A 17187-nucleotide genomic window follows, 5' to 3' on the forward strand; every position below is an offset into this window, starting at 1 on the left:
AGACAGGAGACCCACCTGGGAACTCGTGGCGTGACCTGATGTGGCCACGTGGCTATGACAGATGTACGGAACGGATGTCATGGGACTGATGGACTCCAAAAAGGACACGGAGGAAGATGGAAAGAGAAGGGGGTGTGTGAGCTGCTTCTGGAAGGTTTCATAGGATTCCATCAGACCTCTGAAGAAGGGGAGCACGTTCTCAGCAGGGTAGGAGGCATTACGAAAAGTCACAACACGGCAGCAAGATATTGCTGAAGGGAAGACTCCCGAGCCTAGAGCACCGGGTGCTGGGGAATGCACTGGAAGGAGAGGTAGAAAGGTGGGAGAGGTCATGCCACGAGGAGCCTTGTTCTAGGAATTCGTCCACAGGGATGAGAAACACTGGAAAGAGAAATGATGTAACAATGACACAAAAGCCCTCCAGGGACACAGGAAGGATGAACCAGACTAGAAGAGAGGTCAGTCTGGAAGATACCATAACAGAACCGAGGAAGATTTAAGCGACACAGAGGAAGAGGAAGGGCGGATTTTAGAAATATTTAGGCAGTAGAAAGTGGATTTTCTGACCAACTGGTTGCACATTCCAATGTCACATAAAAATAGTCTGGGGATTAACTACTTAAGGAAAAGTTTACTATCTCCTTAAAAATTACCCATGTCATTTCTTTCTGGAGTTACTGCGGCTAAGGTTAATTTAGAGCTGACTACCGCCTACATTCTTACGAACCCTAAGAAAATCTCTGCTCTATCCCATACAGAGGAAGCTCCACGCAGCTTCTGGACCAATCTCCAAAAGTCTGTCCTAAATTCGAAAGTCAGCATGTTTTTGCCACCAGTGAGGATCTAACCAGATTTTGTTTCTTGGTTATAACTGTAACTGAGGATAAGCAATCGTGTACCAAAGAATATGCTATTGTCTGAACTGTCCTAACTCTCAGGGGCACAGGGAATTTAAGCCAGAATTGCTCTCTGGGTATAAAATTGTGAAGGCTTTTTACACAATATACTCATATTCTTTTTTTTTTTTTCAAATAAAAACGTTCATGAGAGTGTAAAAGATATTGAAATACCAAGAGAGGTGACCTTTTGTGAGCGCATTCATGTTCTCCTGGGAAATAAAGAATAAAGTCATTCACCACCACGTGTAATATTCCTCACTTCCACTGGCCTGATGAAAGGAGTCAACACAGGTAGTTTCAAATTAAAACACAGTTGGAGTTAGCTGGCTGGAAATGGACCTTGGCAAAGAGGGCCAAGGAGGCAACAGGATGCTGTTTTATTAAGATTTGCGTACGATTAGAGCTCGGTCCATCATCTCCCACCCCCATTACTCGGATTGCCGGGACAAGCCCTGGGCATATATAATGCAATGCTGGGGGATGGCGGGAAAGAGGATTCTCTTGCAAAATGAGCACTGTGCCCGCATATCCCACATACGGGGAAGCACATGACTCCAATAAGCAGAAAGGGCAAAGGTTATATCTAACGATTTCTGCGTGAGTGCTCGGAAGTCCTGTGATGGCTCATTAAGGAGGCACCGCGGGGCCCAATGCTGTGATGGAAGTGGGGACCAGAAGGACCCGTTACAGACGGGAAGGGAGGTCATGTTACTCGCCGGGGACACAGCTGGTTGGTGGCAGGCCCAGATTAGAACCTCGAGTGTCCATGCTCTCTTCCCAGAAAACTCTCACGTCTCTTAAAATAACAGAACATAAGGAACTGGGACACGCCATCAGCTGTGCCCCAGAATTCGTTTCTATAAAATGAAAACAAATAAGCTCATCAAAAGTGGTGGGCTGGTCATTCCTCCCCACCAATGGCATTAGTGAGACGGGCAGACAAACCTGATCTCAATTTTCTTAAAACGTGTCTATTTGGGCCTTTCTGATGACTCTGTCTTTCCAAATCCTTTAAAGCCATAATATTAAAACTGTCTGCTTTCCTATTCTTTAAAATGCCAAGTATCCGTCTGCAAGAGCCATGACTTTGGAAGTATCTCCCGTTAAGCAACCCCGTTTTATGAACATGCCCTGGAGAACCAGTCTCATGGAAAAACTACTTTCCAAACCGGATCTACAGAACGCCCCTGAACTTGGTGGCATTACACATGGAACAGCCAGGGCTAGGGGAGAGGGCAGTGAAGAAAATGGAGTCAGGAGCCTGATTTGTGTGAAGAGGTCACTGGCCACACCACTAACAGACAGGGCTCTAAACAGTTTCACCAACAAAAGCTCTGGCCCCTTGAAAATTATCCCATGGAGGTCTGGGATCATGTTTTCATATGTAAAGCACTAGGAATCATACAGCTATTTCCCTCTTAGGGGAGGGAGGTTTACTTTTATCTCTAGTTAATTGCTATAGTCATTTCTAGTTTTAGAAAATGCAGAAGAATGATCCCACCTCCATTTGATCTAACCTCTTTTCTTCTTCAGAGAATGCAATGCACATTGAGTTATTCATTTTGATTTGAACAAAAGGCAAGATTTTCCCCCCTTCTGTCCAGAAACTACCAATGGGAAATTAATATTCAAGATGAACAATGAGTTCATCCCATGGCCCCGGGACTTGCTGGTTGCCAGGAGGAGGCCTGTGAATTCTTAGGATTATTTTAGATTTGGCAGCATGAATTGGGAGCTTACATAGTCATAAAAGCTGCGGTTTTCAAGATTTAAAGTTTCAGAATTCTCTATTGAACTGTGCTTCTACAGGATCTCTTTTTAAGTTTTATATGCGCCTATCCGAACCTCTTGAGTTTTCATGTAGTTTATCCTGAAGCTATATGAAAAAGCCCAGGCTAAATGTCAAGCCTATTGCTATAAATCACATTTCAAACTGGTAATTACTTATGAGTGGAGAGAGGGCTGTTTGAAATGGTGCTGTCTCATTAGAAAGCTATTATGGAACGCCTGCAATTCTGCCTTAATAAACAGAGTGAAACTTCCAGTATCTACTGCATGACAGGTACGCCAGACCAAAACAACAGCTATTAACACTTCCAAGGATCTCTCTCTCTCTTTCTCCTTTTCTAAAGCTAAAAATTAATTAATTAATTAATTAATTCCCCCCCATATTTTCTAGGAGTATTTGTTGGGGTGAGGGATGGATTTCTAAAAAGAGTCTCAGCTGAAGTTATTTTAAGTTCCTTAAGTAACTAGGTAACTTATCTTGTCCTTTGAACTCAGTAACAAAAAAACCCTTCTTAGTGAAAATGAACTGTGATAATACCAGTCATCATCATCCCAAATGACTGGACAAACAGAAAGAAGAAATATGAAAAGACTCATGGGTTTCTCATCCGCTTCATTTTCTATTCCATTTTATGTGACAAAGGCTCTGTTTGTATCCAGAGTCACTAACTTGATACAAGTGGATTTCCTTTACATTTCTTAAGAGGAGGAACTTCCTGTAAATGATCTCTGCATGTTTCAATATACCCTCTATTCCTATCAGGCCTCAGACTTGGAAAAGAGCCATATTTGAAAAGGAAATTGATAAGATACCCCACACACCCACACACACACAAAAGATGCACATGACTGATTTCATCCATTCTCCCAGTGTTTATTGTAAGTGTCTGTCTTAATATTACTATCTTACTATTGCCCTCCATTAGCACTAATACCTTGTATTCTATGTTCTAGCTAACATTTATAATGATGCTTGAATGATAGCTTTCCGTCCCTGGGAAAAACCATATTATATCCAACCCTATAGCCCCATGAGAATCTAGCAAGGCACTCTGCTCTTAGGGGACACTCCAGAAAATGCTGAATGAATGACAGCTCTTCTTGCCCCATCTCTCCTGTTTCTTTTCTCCGTGGGTACCTAACATTCAATCTGCATAGAAAACCACCAACCTGAAACAGCTCATCTGTCAATATCACTCTAAGACCAGCTTACCATTTGCAGGTCAAGAAATGAAAGAAAAGAGAATCAAATAAAATTAAGAGTTTCTTCCCCAAGCCCTCAAAAAGACCCTGCAGAGAAGTACTTTAGCAAATAATGAAAATGTGCTGGTAATGAACTAAGCCAAAGACAGATAAAAACAGGCTCCATGGGAATATGCCTGAAATTGTTAAAGAACTCACAGGGTTGTTGAAGAAATTATGGCCACCTGCCCTCCTAGAGCCTAACACCTGGGGTCAGTACTGATTGCTGAAGAGGGATTCAAAAAGAGGGGAGCCATTCAGTGTGGAATGAAGACATTCAAACCCAACCATTTGAAACCTGGGATTACCTAAACACTCCGTGCAGACATGCGTTTATGTACATATGTGTTTTGCGGTTAGATTTCGACTTAGGTGTGTTTCAAAATTTACTATCCCACGTCTGAAGAATGTAGCAACCACAGCAGTGTTTAACTGAAATTACTAAAGTATCAACTGTCCTTGTCACTTTGCAAATCTGGCTTTTCATGAAAGAGAAAAATCAAGGGAATCTTATTGCCCAAATAGTACAACATCCTTCTGTTGCCAGATTTTGCAATAAAAAAGATGGTTATTTTATTTAGGTTTTATATTTATGGAAATGTGGTTACATGACATTTTTAAAGCATGAGATCCAGGCCCCAGCTTAAAAAAACAAACAACAACAACAAAACTTGCTGTTTTAGGGGAAAGATAGCAGAGCTACACTGTGAATACCAACCACAAGCTTAAAGCAATCTTGCCAGTTAGGACAGGGCTCAGAATGACTCCGACTAGTGTGTGGTTTCAAATACAGCCTCAGCTCTTCCATCACATCACCTTCGGCAGAAAATGAATTCTTTCGAAATGAAGAAGGAACAGAAACTGATGTCTTCTACATCACTGCCTACAAGTGGTCGGCAATCCGTAAGGAGAAAACAAGGAAGGAGTTGCAGGATTTTCCTCCCTCAGCATTTCCTCCAGTACCCTAGTCCTTGGGTTCCCAAGTCACAACCAAAGCCATTCCGTCGTGCTGCCTAAAGGAACCGACTCCTTCCAAAACGCTTTTAACAGCACTGCGTTTTACTTTATCAGCCCTTTCCTGCAGCCCTCGCTCCCGTGTACCGTTGTGTTCGTCCTTCCTGCCTGACATGCAAACACAGCCTCCATGCTTTCCATACAGCCTAATTCAAAGCCACACATGTTAGATCCACACCGAATCATGGGAGCGTTCCATCCGCATGCACACCATGACCCCACGGAATGCATTCAATGAGCGCCAACGGAGTTCTCCGCGTGCACCTCGGACGAGCCTGCGGCGTCCGTGGGGGCTCTTCCCCGACTCAGGCCATCCAGAACCGTGCACGGAACCTGTTCCCTTTTAAGAAGCCGGGGCTGCTGAAATGCCCACTAGGATAACTGGCCACAAGGCAGGAGCCGGCAGCTCGGTCCTGCAGGCGGCCACAAAAGCTGCCGCGCCAGAAGCTTGCTGTCATTTATCTCCGGCAGCCCAAACGCCCGGCACGGCCCCCTCCCTCATTTTACCTAACTAATAGCTCTCCAACCCCATATTGAGAGGGCCTGCTGTGGATCTTGCCGAGGTACAAAATGGTGGATGGGAGCTAATTTTTCCCTGCTTTCCCCATAACTTAGCGCATCCATCACCGGCCGGCCTCCCACCTAAGCACCCCGGCAGCGGCGGCGCACCGAGCGCGCCCCGCGGACCCGGCCCGGGGGAGGGGGGGACGGAAACGCGGGTACCCACCTGATGTCATGTAGCCCCGCGAAGCCTGGGGCGCGAAGGCCGCGGGGAAGCGCTTGTGCAGGCGGTAGTCCTTCTCGCTGCGGGACCTCATGCGGTCCGAGGCCCGGTCCGAGAAATCCGAGCTAGGCCAGGCTCGCCGCAAGGTTGTGCTCCGGGTCTTCTTCATGGTGGGGAGCGCGCGACCTGCCGCCCCGATCCCGGGGGCCTCAGCGCCGGGGCGCAGCGCGCTGCTTCATCCGTCTACGCCGGGCACGACCCGGGCGGACTCTGCGCACATTTTCCCAGCCCCTCCTCGTCGGTGTCTACACCGCCAGCGGCGGGTCCGGCCCTCCCCACGCCCCCACACACCCCCACGGCGAAGGCTCCGATTTTACACACGTCCCACAATGCATTACACTTCATTTGCAATCCGCCCGGCTTATAGCTTCCAGATTCCTGGGGGGAAAGGCACGTTAGGAGGCTCCCCGGCCAGGAGGAGGCGGGGAGGGGGCGGGCGGGGTGGGGGCGCCGAGACTTGCAGCGTGAAAGCAATGGGAGCGCAGACAATGGCCCGATTCAGCGCAGGAGTGCTTAGCCAACTGTGAGCCACGGCACAAAAGACCCAAACAAATGAGGAAGCCGAGGCCTCCGGGGCTGACCCGGGATCGGGCGCCCGGGAAGCCGGAGGGGCGGCGGCAGGCCCTCGGCACCCGGCGGCTCAGAGCGAGGCGTGGGGCTGACAGGGTCCAGGTCGTGTCCCCCAGGGCCTTTCGGCCGCGCGGCCCGCAGTCCCGGGCGCAGGCTGGCTCTGCCTCCCCTGCAGTCCTCGGGAGGCAGTCTTCATTACAGAGGCTCGGATGGGGGGCGCGTGTGCACGGGGAGCCGAGCCGGCTCTGCAGACAGCAGCTGCGGCAGGCGGGCTCCTGCGGAGTCCAGGAAGAGCCCGAGTCGTCCTCGCAACTGCAGCGCCTCGTCAATCTTCCTCCTTGCGAGGCTCAGGGTGGTGTGCGTGCGTGCGTGTGTGTGTGTGTGTGTGTGTGTGTGTGTGCGCGCGCGCGCGCGCTCGCGCGCCGACACGCATGTGCCCCCCTACACATGCATGCTCCTACTTACTGGCCGAGGGGGCGTCGGGAGCCATGGCTGCCAACGAGGCCGTGCCTGCCGATCCACACCCGCACGGTGGCACCGCCGCTCGGTCGCGAGCGCGCAGAACGGCTCTTGAAGGGCAGGAAGCAGGGCAGCCGCCTAGTCTCATGCTAATCACCGAGCTGCCTTAAGTTAGAGCACCGATCGCGGCAGGCTTCTCTTTTTCATGTAAAACAGTCTGCGGCGGCGCGGGGGCCGCGGGCCGGTGCCCCGGCCTGGAGTCAGCGCTTGGATATTTACATATTTTTAGGATGCTCCCTCCCCCTCGCGGAGAGAGCGAGAACCCCCTCGGTGGGAACCGGGAGGTCTGCGGTGCCCTGCCTGCCCCACCTGCGCCAACCCCGAGGCGGGCAAGAGCCGGAGGAGGGGGCGCCACCGGGAGCCCCTGCGACAGCCGCAAACGCCGGGGCACCTGGTCCACGCCGCCTGGGAGACGCAGAGGTGGCGGCCTCCGGCTCTTCCTCTCTCGCCCTCGATCCCCCGTGTGAGTCACCAGCCGCCCGCTAACCTGCATTCAGGTTCTTTACACCGCCCGGCTCTGCACAGCTGCTTCGGGTCCAGCAACCAATCACTAAAGGACAACAATGCGCGCGACGCGGGGGGGGGGGGGGGGGCGGGATGCGCCGCCCCGGCCGAGGCGCGGGGCCCGGGACGCGGAGGTCACGCCGAGTTAAAGGCGCGCGGTCACAATGCGAACCCCGACGACGCTGGGCCGCTGCCGTTTTTTGTTTTTGTTTTCAAAACGCTCATACCCCCGTTTGGGTTTCCAAAAATGCCCGGGCGTGATAAGCAGCACAAATAAACCTGATTTTTCTTTTCCAGCATTGTTTCATTTAAATTTTTTTTGCGTTTTAAAAAAAAATCACTAACGATGCAACGTTCAAAATCATTTTTTTTTTTTAAAAATGCTGTAGTTTCGTAGACACAGCTGCCAAGGTGCAGAGACAAGGATATGAAATCTTTACGGGGCTATGATCTTATCAGGCTGATACAGCAAAACAAAAACAAAAGCAAAACCCAGAAAAACATCAGGCTCTACGGATCTAAATGGTTAAAACTCAAGAGTTCTAACGCAATTCGATGCTATTCCGAGGTTTGAATGGGAGGGGGGCGCTGCAAGGTTCTTGAAGAACTATGCGGAGGGGGCGGGGCTTAAGCCACAAGCATTAGATAATCTAGAACTAGAGCTTCCATTCAGTGTCTTAAGGCTGCGCTCTGTCACCTGGAGCCAGCGGAACTAATCCATCTCTTGGATGCTGGAAGGTAAACAGACAAGCTAACAAATAAAATCACTAAGTATCATACGGAACTTATATTTACACCTAACAAAATTGACTACTATCTGTAAGACAATTAGCTAACGGTCAGTGGCACTTTTAAAAAGTTAGGAAAGCCTAGCCCCCCAAAAAGGCACATTTTGCTAAAATGTCTTCTTTACTGTGAGAACAGAAAGGCTACAGCATTAGAAGCTATAGAAGGCTAAATGAGTCCAGAAACATAGAGGTAATATAAAATAATTATATTAATGACTGCTTGAGATACTGACATTTAGATAGCTCAATCCAATTCAACATACAATTACTCAGTACCTCCCATGAGCCAAAAGTGGTGATATGAATGATTATTACAGTTATGACTGAAGGCTAATGGTGATTGCTGTGGCACTGTGGTATTTACTCTTTCAGCAAAGAATTACTGACTGTCTAGAATATGCCAGCACTGTGATGCATGCTGGACAAACAGAACACCACACACAGCCCCACACAACTAATGGTCTCGGTAGTAAGTATAGAAATGCACAAAGTGTAACACTTTCTACGAAGAAGAAGAAAACCCTCCATTTAAAAAAATGACAGTTCATCTGAGGCTGGGTTGAGGAGTCACCCAAGCAAAGAGTAGGGAAAACCGTGCTACAGAAAGTGGGAATAGTAGCACATGCAAAGGACCTGAGGTAGGAAAGAAGTGTAGCTTCTGTTGGAAGAAGTTAAAGAAGGCCAGTGTGGCTGGAACTGGAGCATAAGAGAAAGGCGTGTGATGAGGTCATGGAGGAAGGCGAGAGCCAGATCATGTAAGGACTTGCATTAAGGGCTTTGTATTCTATCCCAAGTGCAGTGTGCACTGCTGAAGGGTTTTAAGCAAAGAAGCAAGGGATAGTTTTAGAATTTCTATATAGAAGGGGCTCAGCAGAGGGAATCTGTTTGAAGGAAAGGGTCAGCCAGGAATTTGCTGGAGAACAAGCTTGAATTGTCCTTGATCTAAAACTGAGAAAATACTCAGTGTGTATGAAAAAACTGGGGTGAGTCGATGGAGATTTGGGGAGGAGAGCTACACTCAGCCACCTCTGAATGCTGGCCTTGCAGGGGAGTGGCATTGTCTAGCGCCCATAAACAGAGTACCGCTGAAGGCAAGGTCAAAGACCCAGACACAGAAGAATCAGAACAGGGTTGGAGCAGCTGAATGGGGTCAGATGGTCAAGTAGGCGAGGTAGGGACAGTTGTGTAATTTATCCATCCAAATCAGACGACAACATCAAAAAAGGTTATGAAGTAAAGGCTTGAATCTAGCAAATAGCATATTATGAAACTGATCTTGTCTGAAAAAAAGTGGACGTGGAATCCTGTTATCGTAGTCACTGCTAAAATCAGGCTCAGTGTGTCCACTGTCCCATGGAAACATTCACTCTGGTCATATGCGATCTGTAGGTCCCGCATCCCACCAATTTCAAGTCTCTTAACCTACATAACCTACATGAGACGATCATGTATCTGGGTTATGAACTGGGTTAGGAACCTCACAGAAGCTCAGTTACATAATCCAGTATTCAGTACTCGAAAGTTTAGAAATAAATGGAGAAATGATAAAGCAAACCAGGTTTACAGTATTAGTGTTTTTTAAAATCAGGCTTAAGAATCATTTGTACACTTGGTATTTACATATCAGATTAGAGACTATCAGATTATAGACATATATTAGATACACATTTGCTTTGCAATTCTAATCCAAATGTACACTTAATTTTAGACTTGTAACTTTAAGTTGAAAGGTATCAAGAATTCTGACTTTGAAGTTCTCATTTAAAACTTCAGCTTATTAGGTTTTTAAGAGTTTAGTGAACTTAAGAGTTATAAGAATATAAACTCCATGAAGGCAAATAATTTTTGTTTTATTCATTGCTGCTCACTGTTCTGTTTTGTTCATTGCTGCATCTCCAGTGGCTAGAACCACTTGGCATGTATTAGATGACTAATGAAGCCAGAGTTAGTAGTCTGGAAGATTTTGTTTGAAATCTTCCCAGTCATACATACTAATAGCTTTTTAAAAATTCAATATACCAAATTTATAAATGCAACTTAAGTTTTTTTTTAAGATTTTATTTATTTATTTGACAGACAGAGATCACAAGTAGGCAGAGAGGCAGGCAGAGGGAGAGGAGGAACCAGGTTGCTTGCAGAACAGAGAGCCCAATGCAGAGCTTGATCCCAGGACCCCGGGATCATGACTTGAGCTGAAGGCAGAGGCTTTAACCCACTGAGCCACCCAGGTGCCCTGCAACTTAAGTTTTTAAGGGAATGTGCTTAACTGTGTTTCTAAATGGAACTAATCCTTGAGTAGAGGGACTTTAGTCTAAATTTGAATTAATCAAATGTTTTTCAAAGTTCCCCCAAGAGTTACAGTTTTTATTTTATTTTATTCTTTTAAATTTACAAACGCAGCTCACTGAATCTAAAAACCTCAGCACATTTTTATTTTTTCAATGTGTATCTCTAGTAAAAGAAAATCCGATTTTTGAATTTGCACCTCTAGCACACTGAACCTTACAGACCTAAATATCTGTAAACAATCCTTGCTGTGCACAGAAAGCCCCCCTCAGAAGTAGAAAGCCCATACTGACTACAGACTGAACATGGGATAGAACGGGGAGAAACTGAATCACTGGAGTAAAGGCTGATATGAGTGAAATAAACATCAATATAAACATAAGGGGTAACAGGTCTAAGCCTTGACCCTGTAGCCTAGAAGAGACAAATTTCAGACCGGGACTTCCTAAGCACACAGTATCCTGGGATGCAGGGGTGCGAACTCATAGAACACTGACAACTCCCACTGGCATATTCGACTCCTCAACCTGGGACTCCTCAATGGAACATCCATTGAAGCTGCAGCCAAAGTTTCCTGTGGCCTCATTTTTCTGCCCAAGTATGAGTGGAATGGTGAGAGATCTAAGTGTGCAGAAAGGAAAGCATCATCACACTGTTATGTGATATGTGCCTGGAACTTTGTGATTAAAGTATCTGTCAAACAAAAATCAGAATTCTTTAAATTTTTTCATTTTTTATTTTGATCTTTTTATTTTATTTTTTTAGAGAGAGAGATAGTAGAAGGAGAGACCGAATCTCAAGCAGGCTCCGTGGCCAGCGCAGAACCCGACAGAGGGCTCCATCTCACGACCCTGAGATCATGACCTGAGCTGAAATCAAGAGTCAGATGCTTAACCGACTCAGCCACCCAGGCACTCCTAAAATTCCGAATTCTAAGTCTGATAGTAATTTCTCTTTCTGCTTCTTCCAAAAACATGATTTGCAGATGATATTAATAGGTTACTTTGACTAATGAGCTGATTGGTAAAAAAATAAAATAAAAGACCCTTGAAGTCGGGCAGTTGTGTGGTTGAGGTTGTAAATCTGGAAAAGAGCATGCCCCTGAAGGACTAGAGCTATTTAGCTATTTCAGAGGCTTGTGAGATGGGAAATTGGGGGAATGTCTTATGGGACACATATCTACACTCCTACATCCCTATATACACATGTTTGCGCATCCGTAGGGCCCCGGACATGCTGGCCTCCGAAGGCGGCTAACTAAGACAGCTGACCAAGGCTCTAACCCCAGGGCACTTGTGCCCACATGTTGTCTTCCTTAATCCAGGCTCCAAACTGCTAGTTACCATTTTAACAGAAAGCTCCAGCACGTATGGTCTTTCTTAGAAGATGCTAGACAGGTGGTGGCTGAAACAGCCCAAGAAGTGGTAAATCCACAGAAGAAAACACATTTCCTTGTCACTTGCCATTCACTCCCACCAGGGCCGTAATGAGTAGTGGTTGTCAGCAAGTGCCACCCTCAAAGACAGTGACGTACAGAGATGGAGAGATTGACCAAGGAGAAGTAACCAAGAGGGGCCTGAGTTTGGGAGGCCTGCTGACGGAGGGCACTGGCACCACTGTGATGCGGCGCATGTCTCAATGCCAGACTGATGGCAGCGGAGTAACGCAGGGTGGCACGGCGCAGGGATGCCCAGTATACGTGCATTCCCTGGGACAAGTTAGTCTTTGAGTTCCATTTGTTTTGTCACTTGTGATGGTAACAATATCTCTCTCAAATCTCGTAGAGAGGATGTGAGGTTCACTACTAACAAGTAGAAAGCATCAGTAAAAGCTAGGCAATGTTATTACCATTGAACACCAAGGGAGGGAAGCATTTTAAAAACTTGAATCCTTTCTAGATCCTTTTGTTCATCTGTGAACCCTGCTTTGTATCAGATTAACAGAACAGACTGGATTCCCGTGGGGGCCAAGGTTGCTAGCAGGGAGGACGCTGATGCGGTGGGTGTTGCTGAGTTGCAGAGTTGAAATACACAGAATCCGCTCAGGGGGTCACAAACCAAGAAAGACGAAAACGACACCCAGTCCGGCTAGAGCCTACTCGGGAGCTGAAGCATTCACCGCCTCACACACCTGGATTCAAGTGTTAAAGTCACTGGGATCAAGAAGAGAGTCCAGAGAAGGTGGAAACAGCCTGAGTGTCCATCAATGAATGGACAAACAGAAGGTGGGCTTCCCAGACCATGGAAGGGTGCTCAGCCTTAAAGAAGAAGGCCTTCTGACACGGGCCACACCGTGGGTGAACCGTGAAGACATGAAGCAAAGTGAAAAGATGCCAGACGCAAAAGGATCGTATGGTTCCCCTTAAATGGGGTAGTACCGAGTGTAGACAAACCCACAGTCACAGAACAATCGTGGTCACCAGGGCCGAGGGAGAGTGGGGAAGGGGGCTTAGAGATGAGCGAGGAGAGTTTGCATTTGGGAAGACGAGCAGGTTCTGGAGGTTGATGGTTGCCCAACAATGGAAATGGGCTTCATGCCACTATCTCAGACATCATCGAAATGGTAACTGGTTTTTTTTATGTGTGTTTCATCAAAATGGTAAGAAGAAGAAGAATGGAGGACATGAAACAAAGCCACACTCAAGAAGTGGTTTTGTGCATGCACTGTCGCCAGGAGGGTGAGCTAGTGCCGACTGGTCATTTGACCTGCCCACAGTGGTTGCACACCTCTTCTCCCTCATCACCTGTGAAAACACAGGCTAACGTCAGGGAGGCCAGGAGCATGGAACACGCTCAGAAGCAAATCAGCCGGGCCAGGCGCCACCCAGCTATTAGTGGGAAACGGGTCCTTCAAGGACGCATCTGAATTTGGAAAGATCAAGAGAACACATTTTTTAAGATTCCTTTTAGGTTTACAGACACTGGAGTTTTTGCTCCTTAAATGTGTATTAGGAAGGAAGGGAGGAAGAGAAGGAGGAATATTAATGAACACTCCATTCTAACACTCCATTCCTACCAACCGGAAAAGTAGCCTGAGCAACAACACGGAGTTGGAAACCAACAGAGGAAGCTGATGGTCTCATCCACCTGAAAGTAGGGAGATGTACCCAAGAGTAAGCAACAGGGATAGAGAGGTTTTGCAGGACAGTTGGTGGAGGGAGCGCTTAAGACTCAGGACGAAGAGACTGTGCATAATTCACAAGGAAATGGGGCATAATGAATATGGAGCAAAGGAGAGACATAACTGGGTAGTACTTACAAACAGATTATTATTATTGTTACAATCGAACTGTGGCCATGGCTGAAAATTTCACAAATGTATCAACACACACCAGACATTTAAAGATGGGTGAATTTTATGGCATTTGAATTATACCTCTCTAATGCTGTTTCAAAAAAAAATTTTTTTCCAATACAGTGTTGGATTACCTGGAAAAGAAAGAGCCCTGCGCCCAAAGACCAGCTGGGAGACTAGAGCAATAGTGTGGCTGACACGATGCGAGTCTGAATTTGAGTTCTCACTGGAAGAATGGAGAAGTGTGCATGGTTAGAACCTGTAGACCTACACAGCTGATCTTACAAGGGGATGGGCGAGGAGGACACACCAAGGAGAGAGGATCAGATATATCTTCAAGGTTTATGGACTGGTGATTCCACACACAGAAACCAAGAGGTTGTTTTACTTCTGGACCCTCCCCCTTTCTGAACTCTGTAGCACTTATTATTTATGCTACATATGTTGGCTCTTATTCTCATACTTCTCAATATTATCTAATTCCTAAATACTATACACACAATTTTTTTCTTGCTAACTGATGATCTCTACACTGTAAAAACCACCGGCGAAGTTAGTAATTTCTGGGTTCTTGCTTGGTACTGGTGTCTCCACTCTCTCCTCTTTTTTTTTTTTTTTTTTTTTTTTTTTAAGATTTTATTTACTTATTTGAGAGAGAGAGAGCACAAGCAGGGGCGTGGGCAGCAGAAGGAGAGGGAGAAGTAGACGCCCCGCTGAACAGGGAGCCGGATGTGGGACTCGATCCCAGGATCCCGGGATCATGACCTGAGCCGAAGGCAGATGCATAACTGACTGAGCCCCCCAGGCAACCCCCGTTCTCCTTTCAAAGTGCGTCTCTCATTTGTCTGTTTTGCTGTCCCTGTCTGCTGGCTCTCAACTCACCTTTCAATTCTCCTCTGCCCATGAAACACTGGCTTTCTCTGGGCTCCTTCGGTCTCCCGAGCTGAGCTCAACTGTACCCTCTGCTTAGTGTTAACCCTGTAAGTGAAAGCTTTCCCCAAGCTCTTACCATGTGACCTCTCCCCTAGTCGGCAAATCCCTATTCCCTACTGCCAACTGACTATTTTCCCCAGATTCTCCACGGATAATCAAACTCGAGCTGCCCATTACACAAAATTAATCATCTTTATCCCCTCTCTCCCAACCTCTGGCTTTCTGACATACCTTTCCACGCATGGTGAATGGCGCTCCCAGACATCCAGTCTCATAGAGCAAGAACATGGGAATCAACCAGCCTATGCTTCTCTCTCTCTCTCGGCTCCCTCCCAACCATTCCATGACCGTCACCACCCCCAGTCCTCACCACATTCCTCCCAGTTTCTACTGCCTTCCTTTGTCCCAAAGGTCTGAGTCAAGTCACTGGGGAAGCAGCAACTGCCCATAAAGAGAAAACCAGTGTCACTTACCAAAGACACATAAAGGGTCACCTAAAATCTTCAATGAAATAAGACTGTTTTACAAATTTAAATACCAAAAACTAAAATAAGATATATATATATATATATATATATATATATATATATATATATATGTATGTATAATCATATGCCTAATATACTTATTTAAATACATACTTCAAAATAAGTTTTTCAATTAAAAATGGAAATTGATCATCAGTAATTTGGCTCAATATTAGATAGCTGAAGCCAAAAATCAGACTGTGTAGTCATAAAAAAGATTAAACGTTTCAGTCTTTCTATTAACTAGCACAGAGAAGCCCCAAATCATACGTGAACACAGTTAGAAATCATAAAACTATTTAAGATCTTCTCTGATAAGATTTTGACACTGACCATGAGGCAGATGACTTCTGTTCAAGTTTTGTAACCTGAGGTAAACCTCAGAATGGGTTTTGATTCTGAATAGGCACATTGTTAGGACTATCTTCTGCCCTGTTCTTCGGAAAAGTACCGATGAGGATCTTTTAGCAAGCTTTAAGTCTCTCTTCAAAATGCTTAAAATCCTTTCAGAAAATCAGAGAAGTTTTCATCTAGTTGTTCAGCCAACTAAGAGAATCCCATTCACGACGATCTCGGGGTGCAGGCCCTACGTCCAGCTTGGAAAACACCTCTTCAATCCTCCTTAGACTGAAAAGCTGTCTTTGCAAAAGAACGCGTGTTGCAGATTTATTTGTTCATTTAAAGAAACTAAAGTCATGCTCACAAGGCTTCAAGTGATTAAAGATGGCACCAAAACAGAGCCATTTACAAGGCCAGAGGTGACTAGGCACGTTCTCGGAAAGGATAGGCTTCCTCTGGAAAGGCCCAGTACTTTTCTGAAACCCAAACAGATGCATACCAGGCTTTCCCACATGAGCCAGTAAGATTGAGAATGAAACAGTCTGAGTGAATGGAGTGACTGAAAATTTTGAGCCACCTCCCCTCCACACAGATTGAAAGAAGAAAATGTAGAATGTGGACCCACTGACACGCCTGGAAATAGTAGTAATAAGTCATTAAGTAACTCTCCCTTTTTTGTGTACATGTCAGGCTTACCCTGTGTACAGGACAGTGAGAGATTTCTGCTTCCCCAGCCACGCTGCTGGAGGTAGGCTGAGATCTCCCGGGGGCCACCAGGACATCTGCCACAACCGGACACAATGTCTCCGTGGACGTTCAGCTCATACTTGACTGACTCCAGCAGACTAGCTAAAATCACAGTAGTGGTGGGTTTCTCAGGTTGTCGTGAGTGGCATCAACCTTGTACCAGCAAGATTACTAACTCTCATTAGTTTATAATGAAAAATACTGCATCTTTATGTTGAACAACTTCTCAAAGTGTTCTGCCACAAGATAACCAGCCGGATTCGTGTGTTAGAAATTCTTCTCCTGGTTACTCTTCACCTTGTGACGAACTGTGACGACGGTGTGAGCTGAAAACCCACTTTCTGGGCATAGACAATCTGCAATAGAGAGTAATATCCTAAATGTAAAACACAGCTGGAGAAAGGGGAACCCTCCGACACTGTTCGTGGGAATGCAAGCTGGTGCAGCCACTCTTGGAAAACAGTATGGAGGTTCCTCAAAAAGTTAAAAATAGAGCTACCCTACAACCCAGAAATCACACTATTGGGTATTTACCCCAAAGATACAAATGTAGTGATCCAAAAGGGCATGTGCACCCCAATGTTTAGAGCAGCAATGTCCACAATAGCCAAACTAGGGAAAGAACCTAGATGTCCATCAAGAGATGAATGGATAAAGAAGAGGTGGTGTATATATATATACAATGGAATATTATGCAGTCGTCAGAAAGAATGAGATCTTGGCATCTGCAATGATGTGGATGGAACTAGAGGGTATTATGCTAAGCAAAATAAGTTAATCAGAGAAAGACAAATACCATATGATCTCACTTATATGAGAAATTTAAGAAACAAAACAGATGAACGTAGGGCAAAAGGAAGGAAAAATAAAGTAAGATGAAAGTTGAGAGGGAGACAAACCATTAGAGACTCTTAACTTTAGGAAACAAACTGGAGGCTGCCAGGGGGAGGGGA

The 17187-nt window shown here is 46.0% G+C and overlaps 1 protein-coding gene across 6 annotated transcripts in view; it reads right to left on the reverse strand.

Moving 5' to 3' along the window:
• Window positions 1-17187, reverse strand: part of STOX2 (storkhead box 2) — a 247570-nt gene that overhangs the window by 102182 nt on the left and 128201 nt on the right. The window contains exon 1 of one of the 6 annotated variants that reach the window (XM_059156277.1): window positions 5671-7385. The exons of the other annotated variants lie outside the window; for them this stretch is intronic. Coding sequence (XP_059012260.1) covers window positions 5671-5836 — 166 coding nt within the window. The 5' untranslated portion in view covers window positions 5837-7385. Of the gene's footprint in view, window positions 1-5670; window positions 7386-17187 lie in introns of those variants that run through there. 6 annotated transcript variants of the gene reach the window in all.

The sequence above is a fragment of the Mustela lutreola genome, chromosome 18, assembly GCF_030435805.1.
Source record: "Mustela lutreola isolate mMusLut2 chromosome 18, mMusLut2.pri, whole genome shotgun sequence".
NCBI lineage: Eukaryota > Metazoa > Chordata > Mammalia > Carnivora > Mustelidae > Mustela > Mustela lutreola.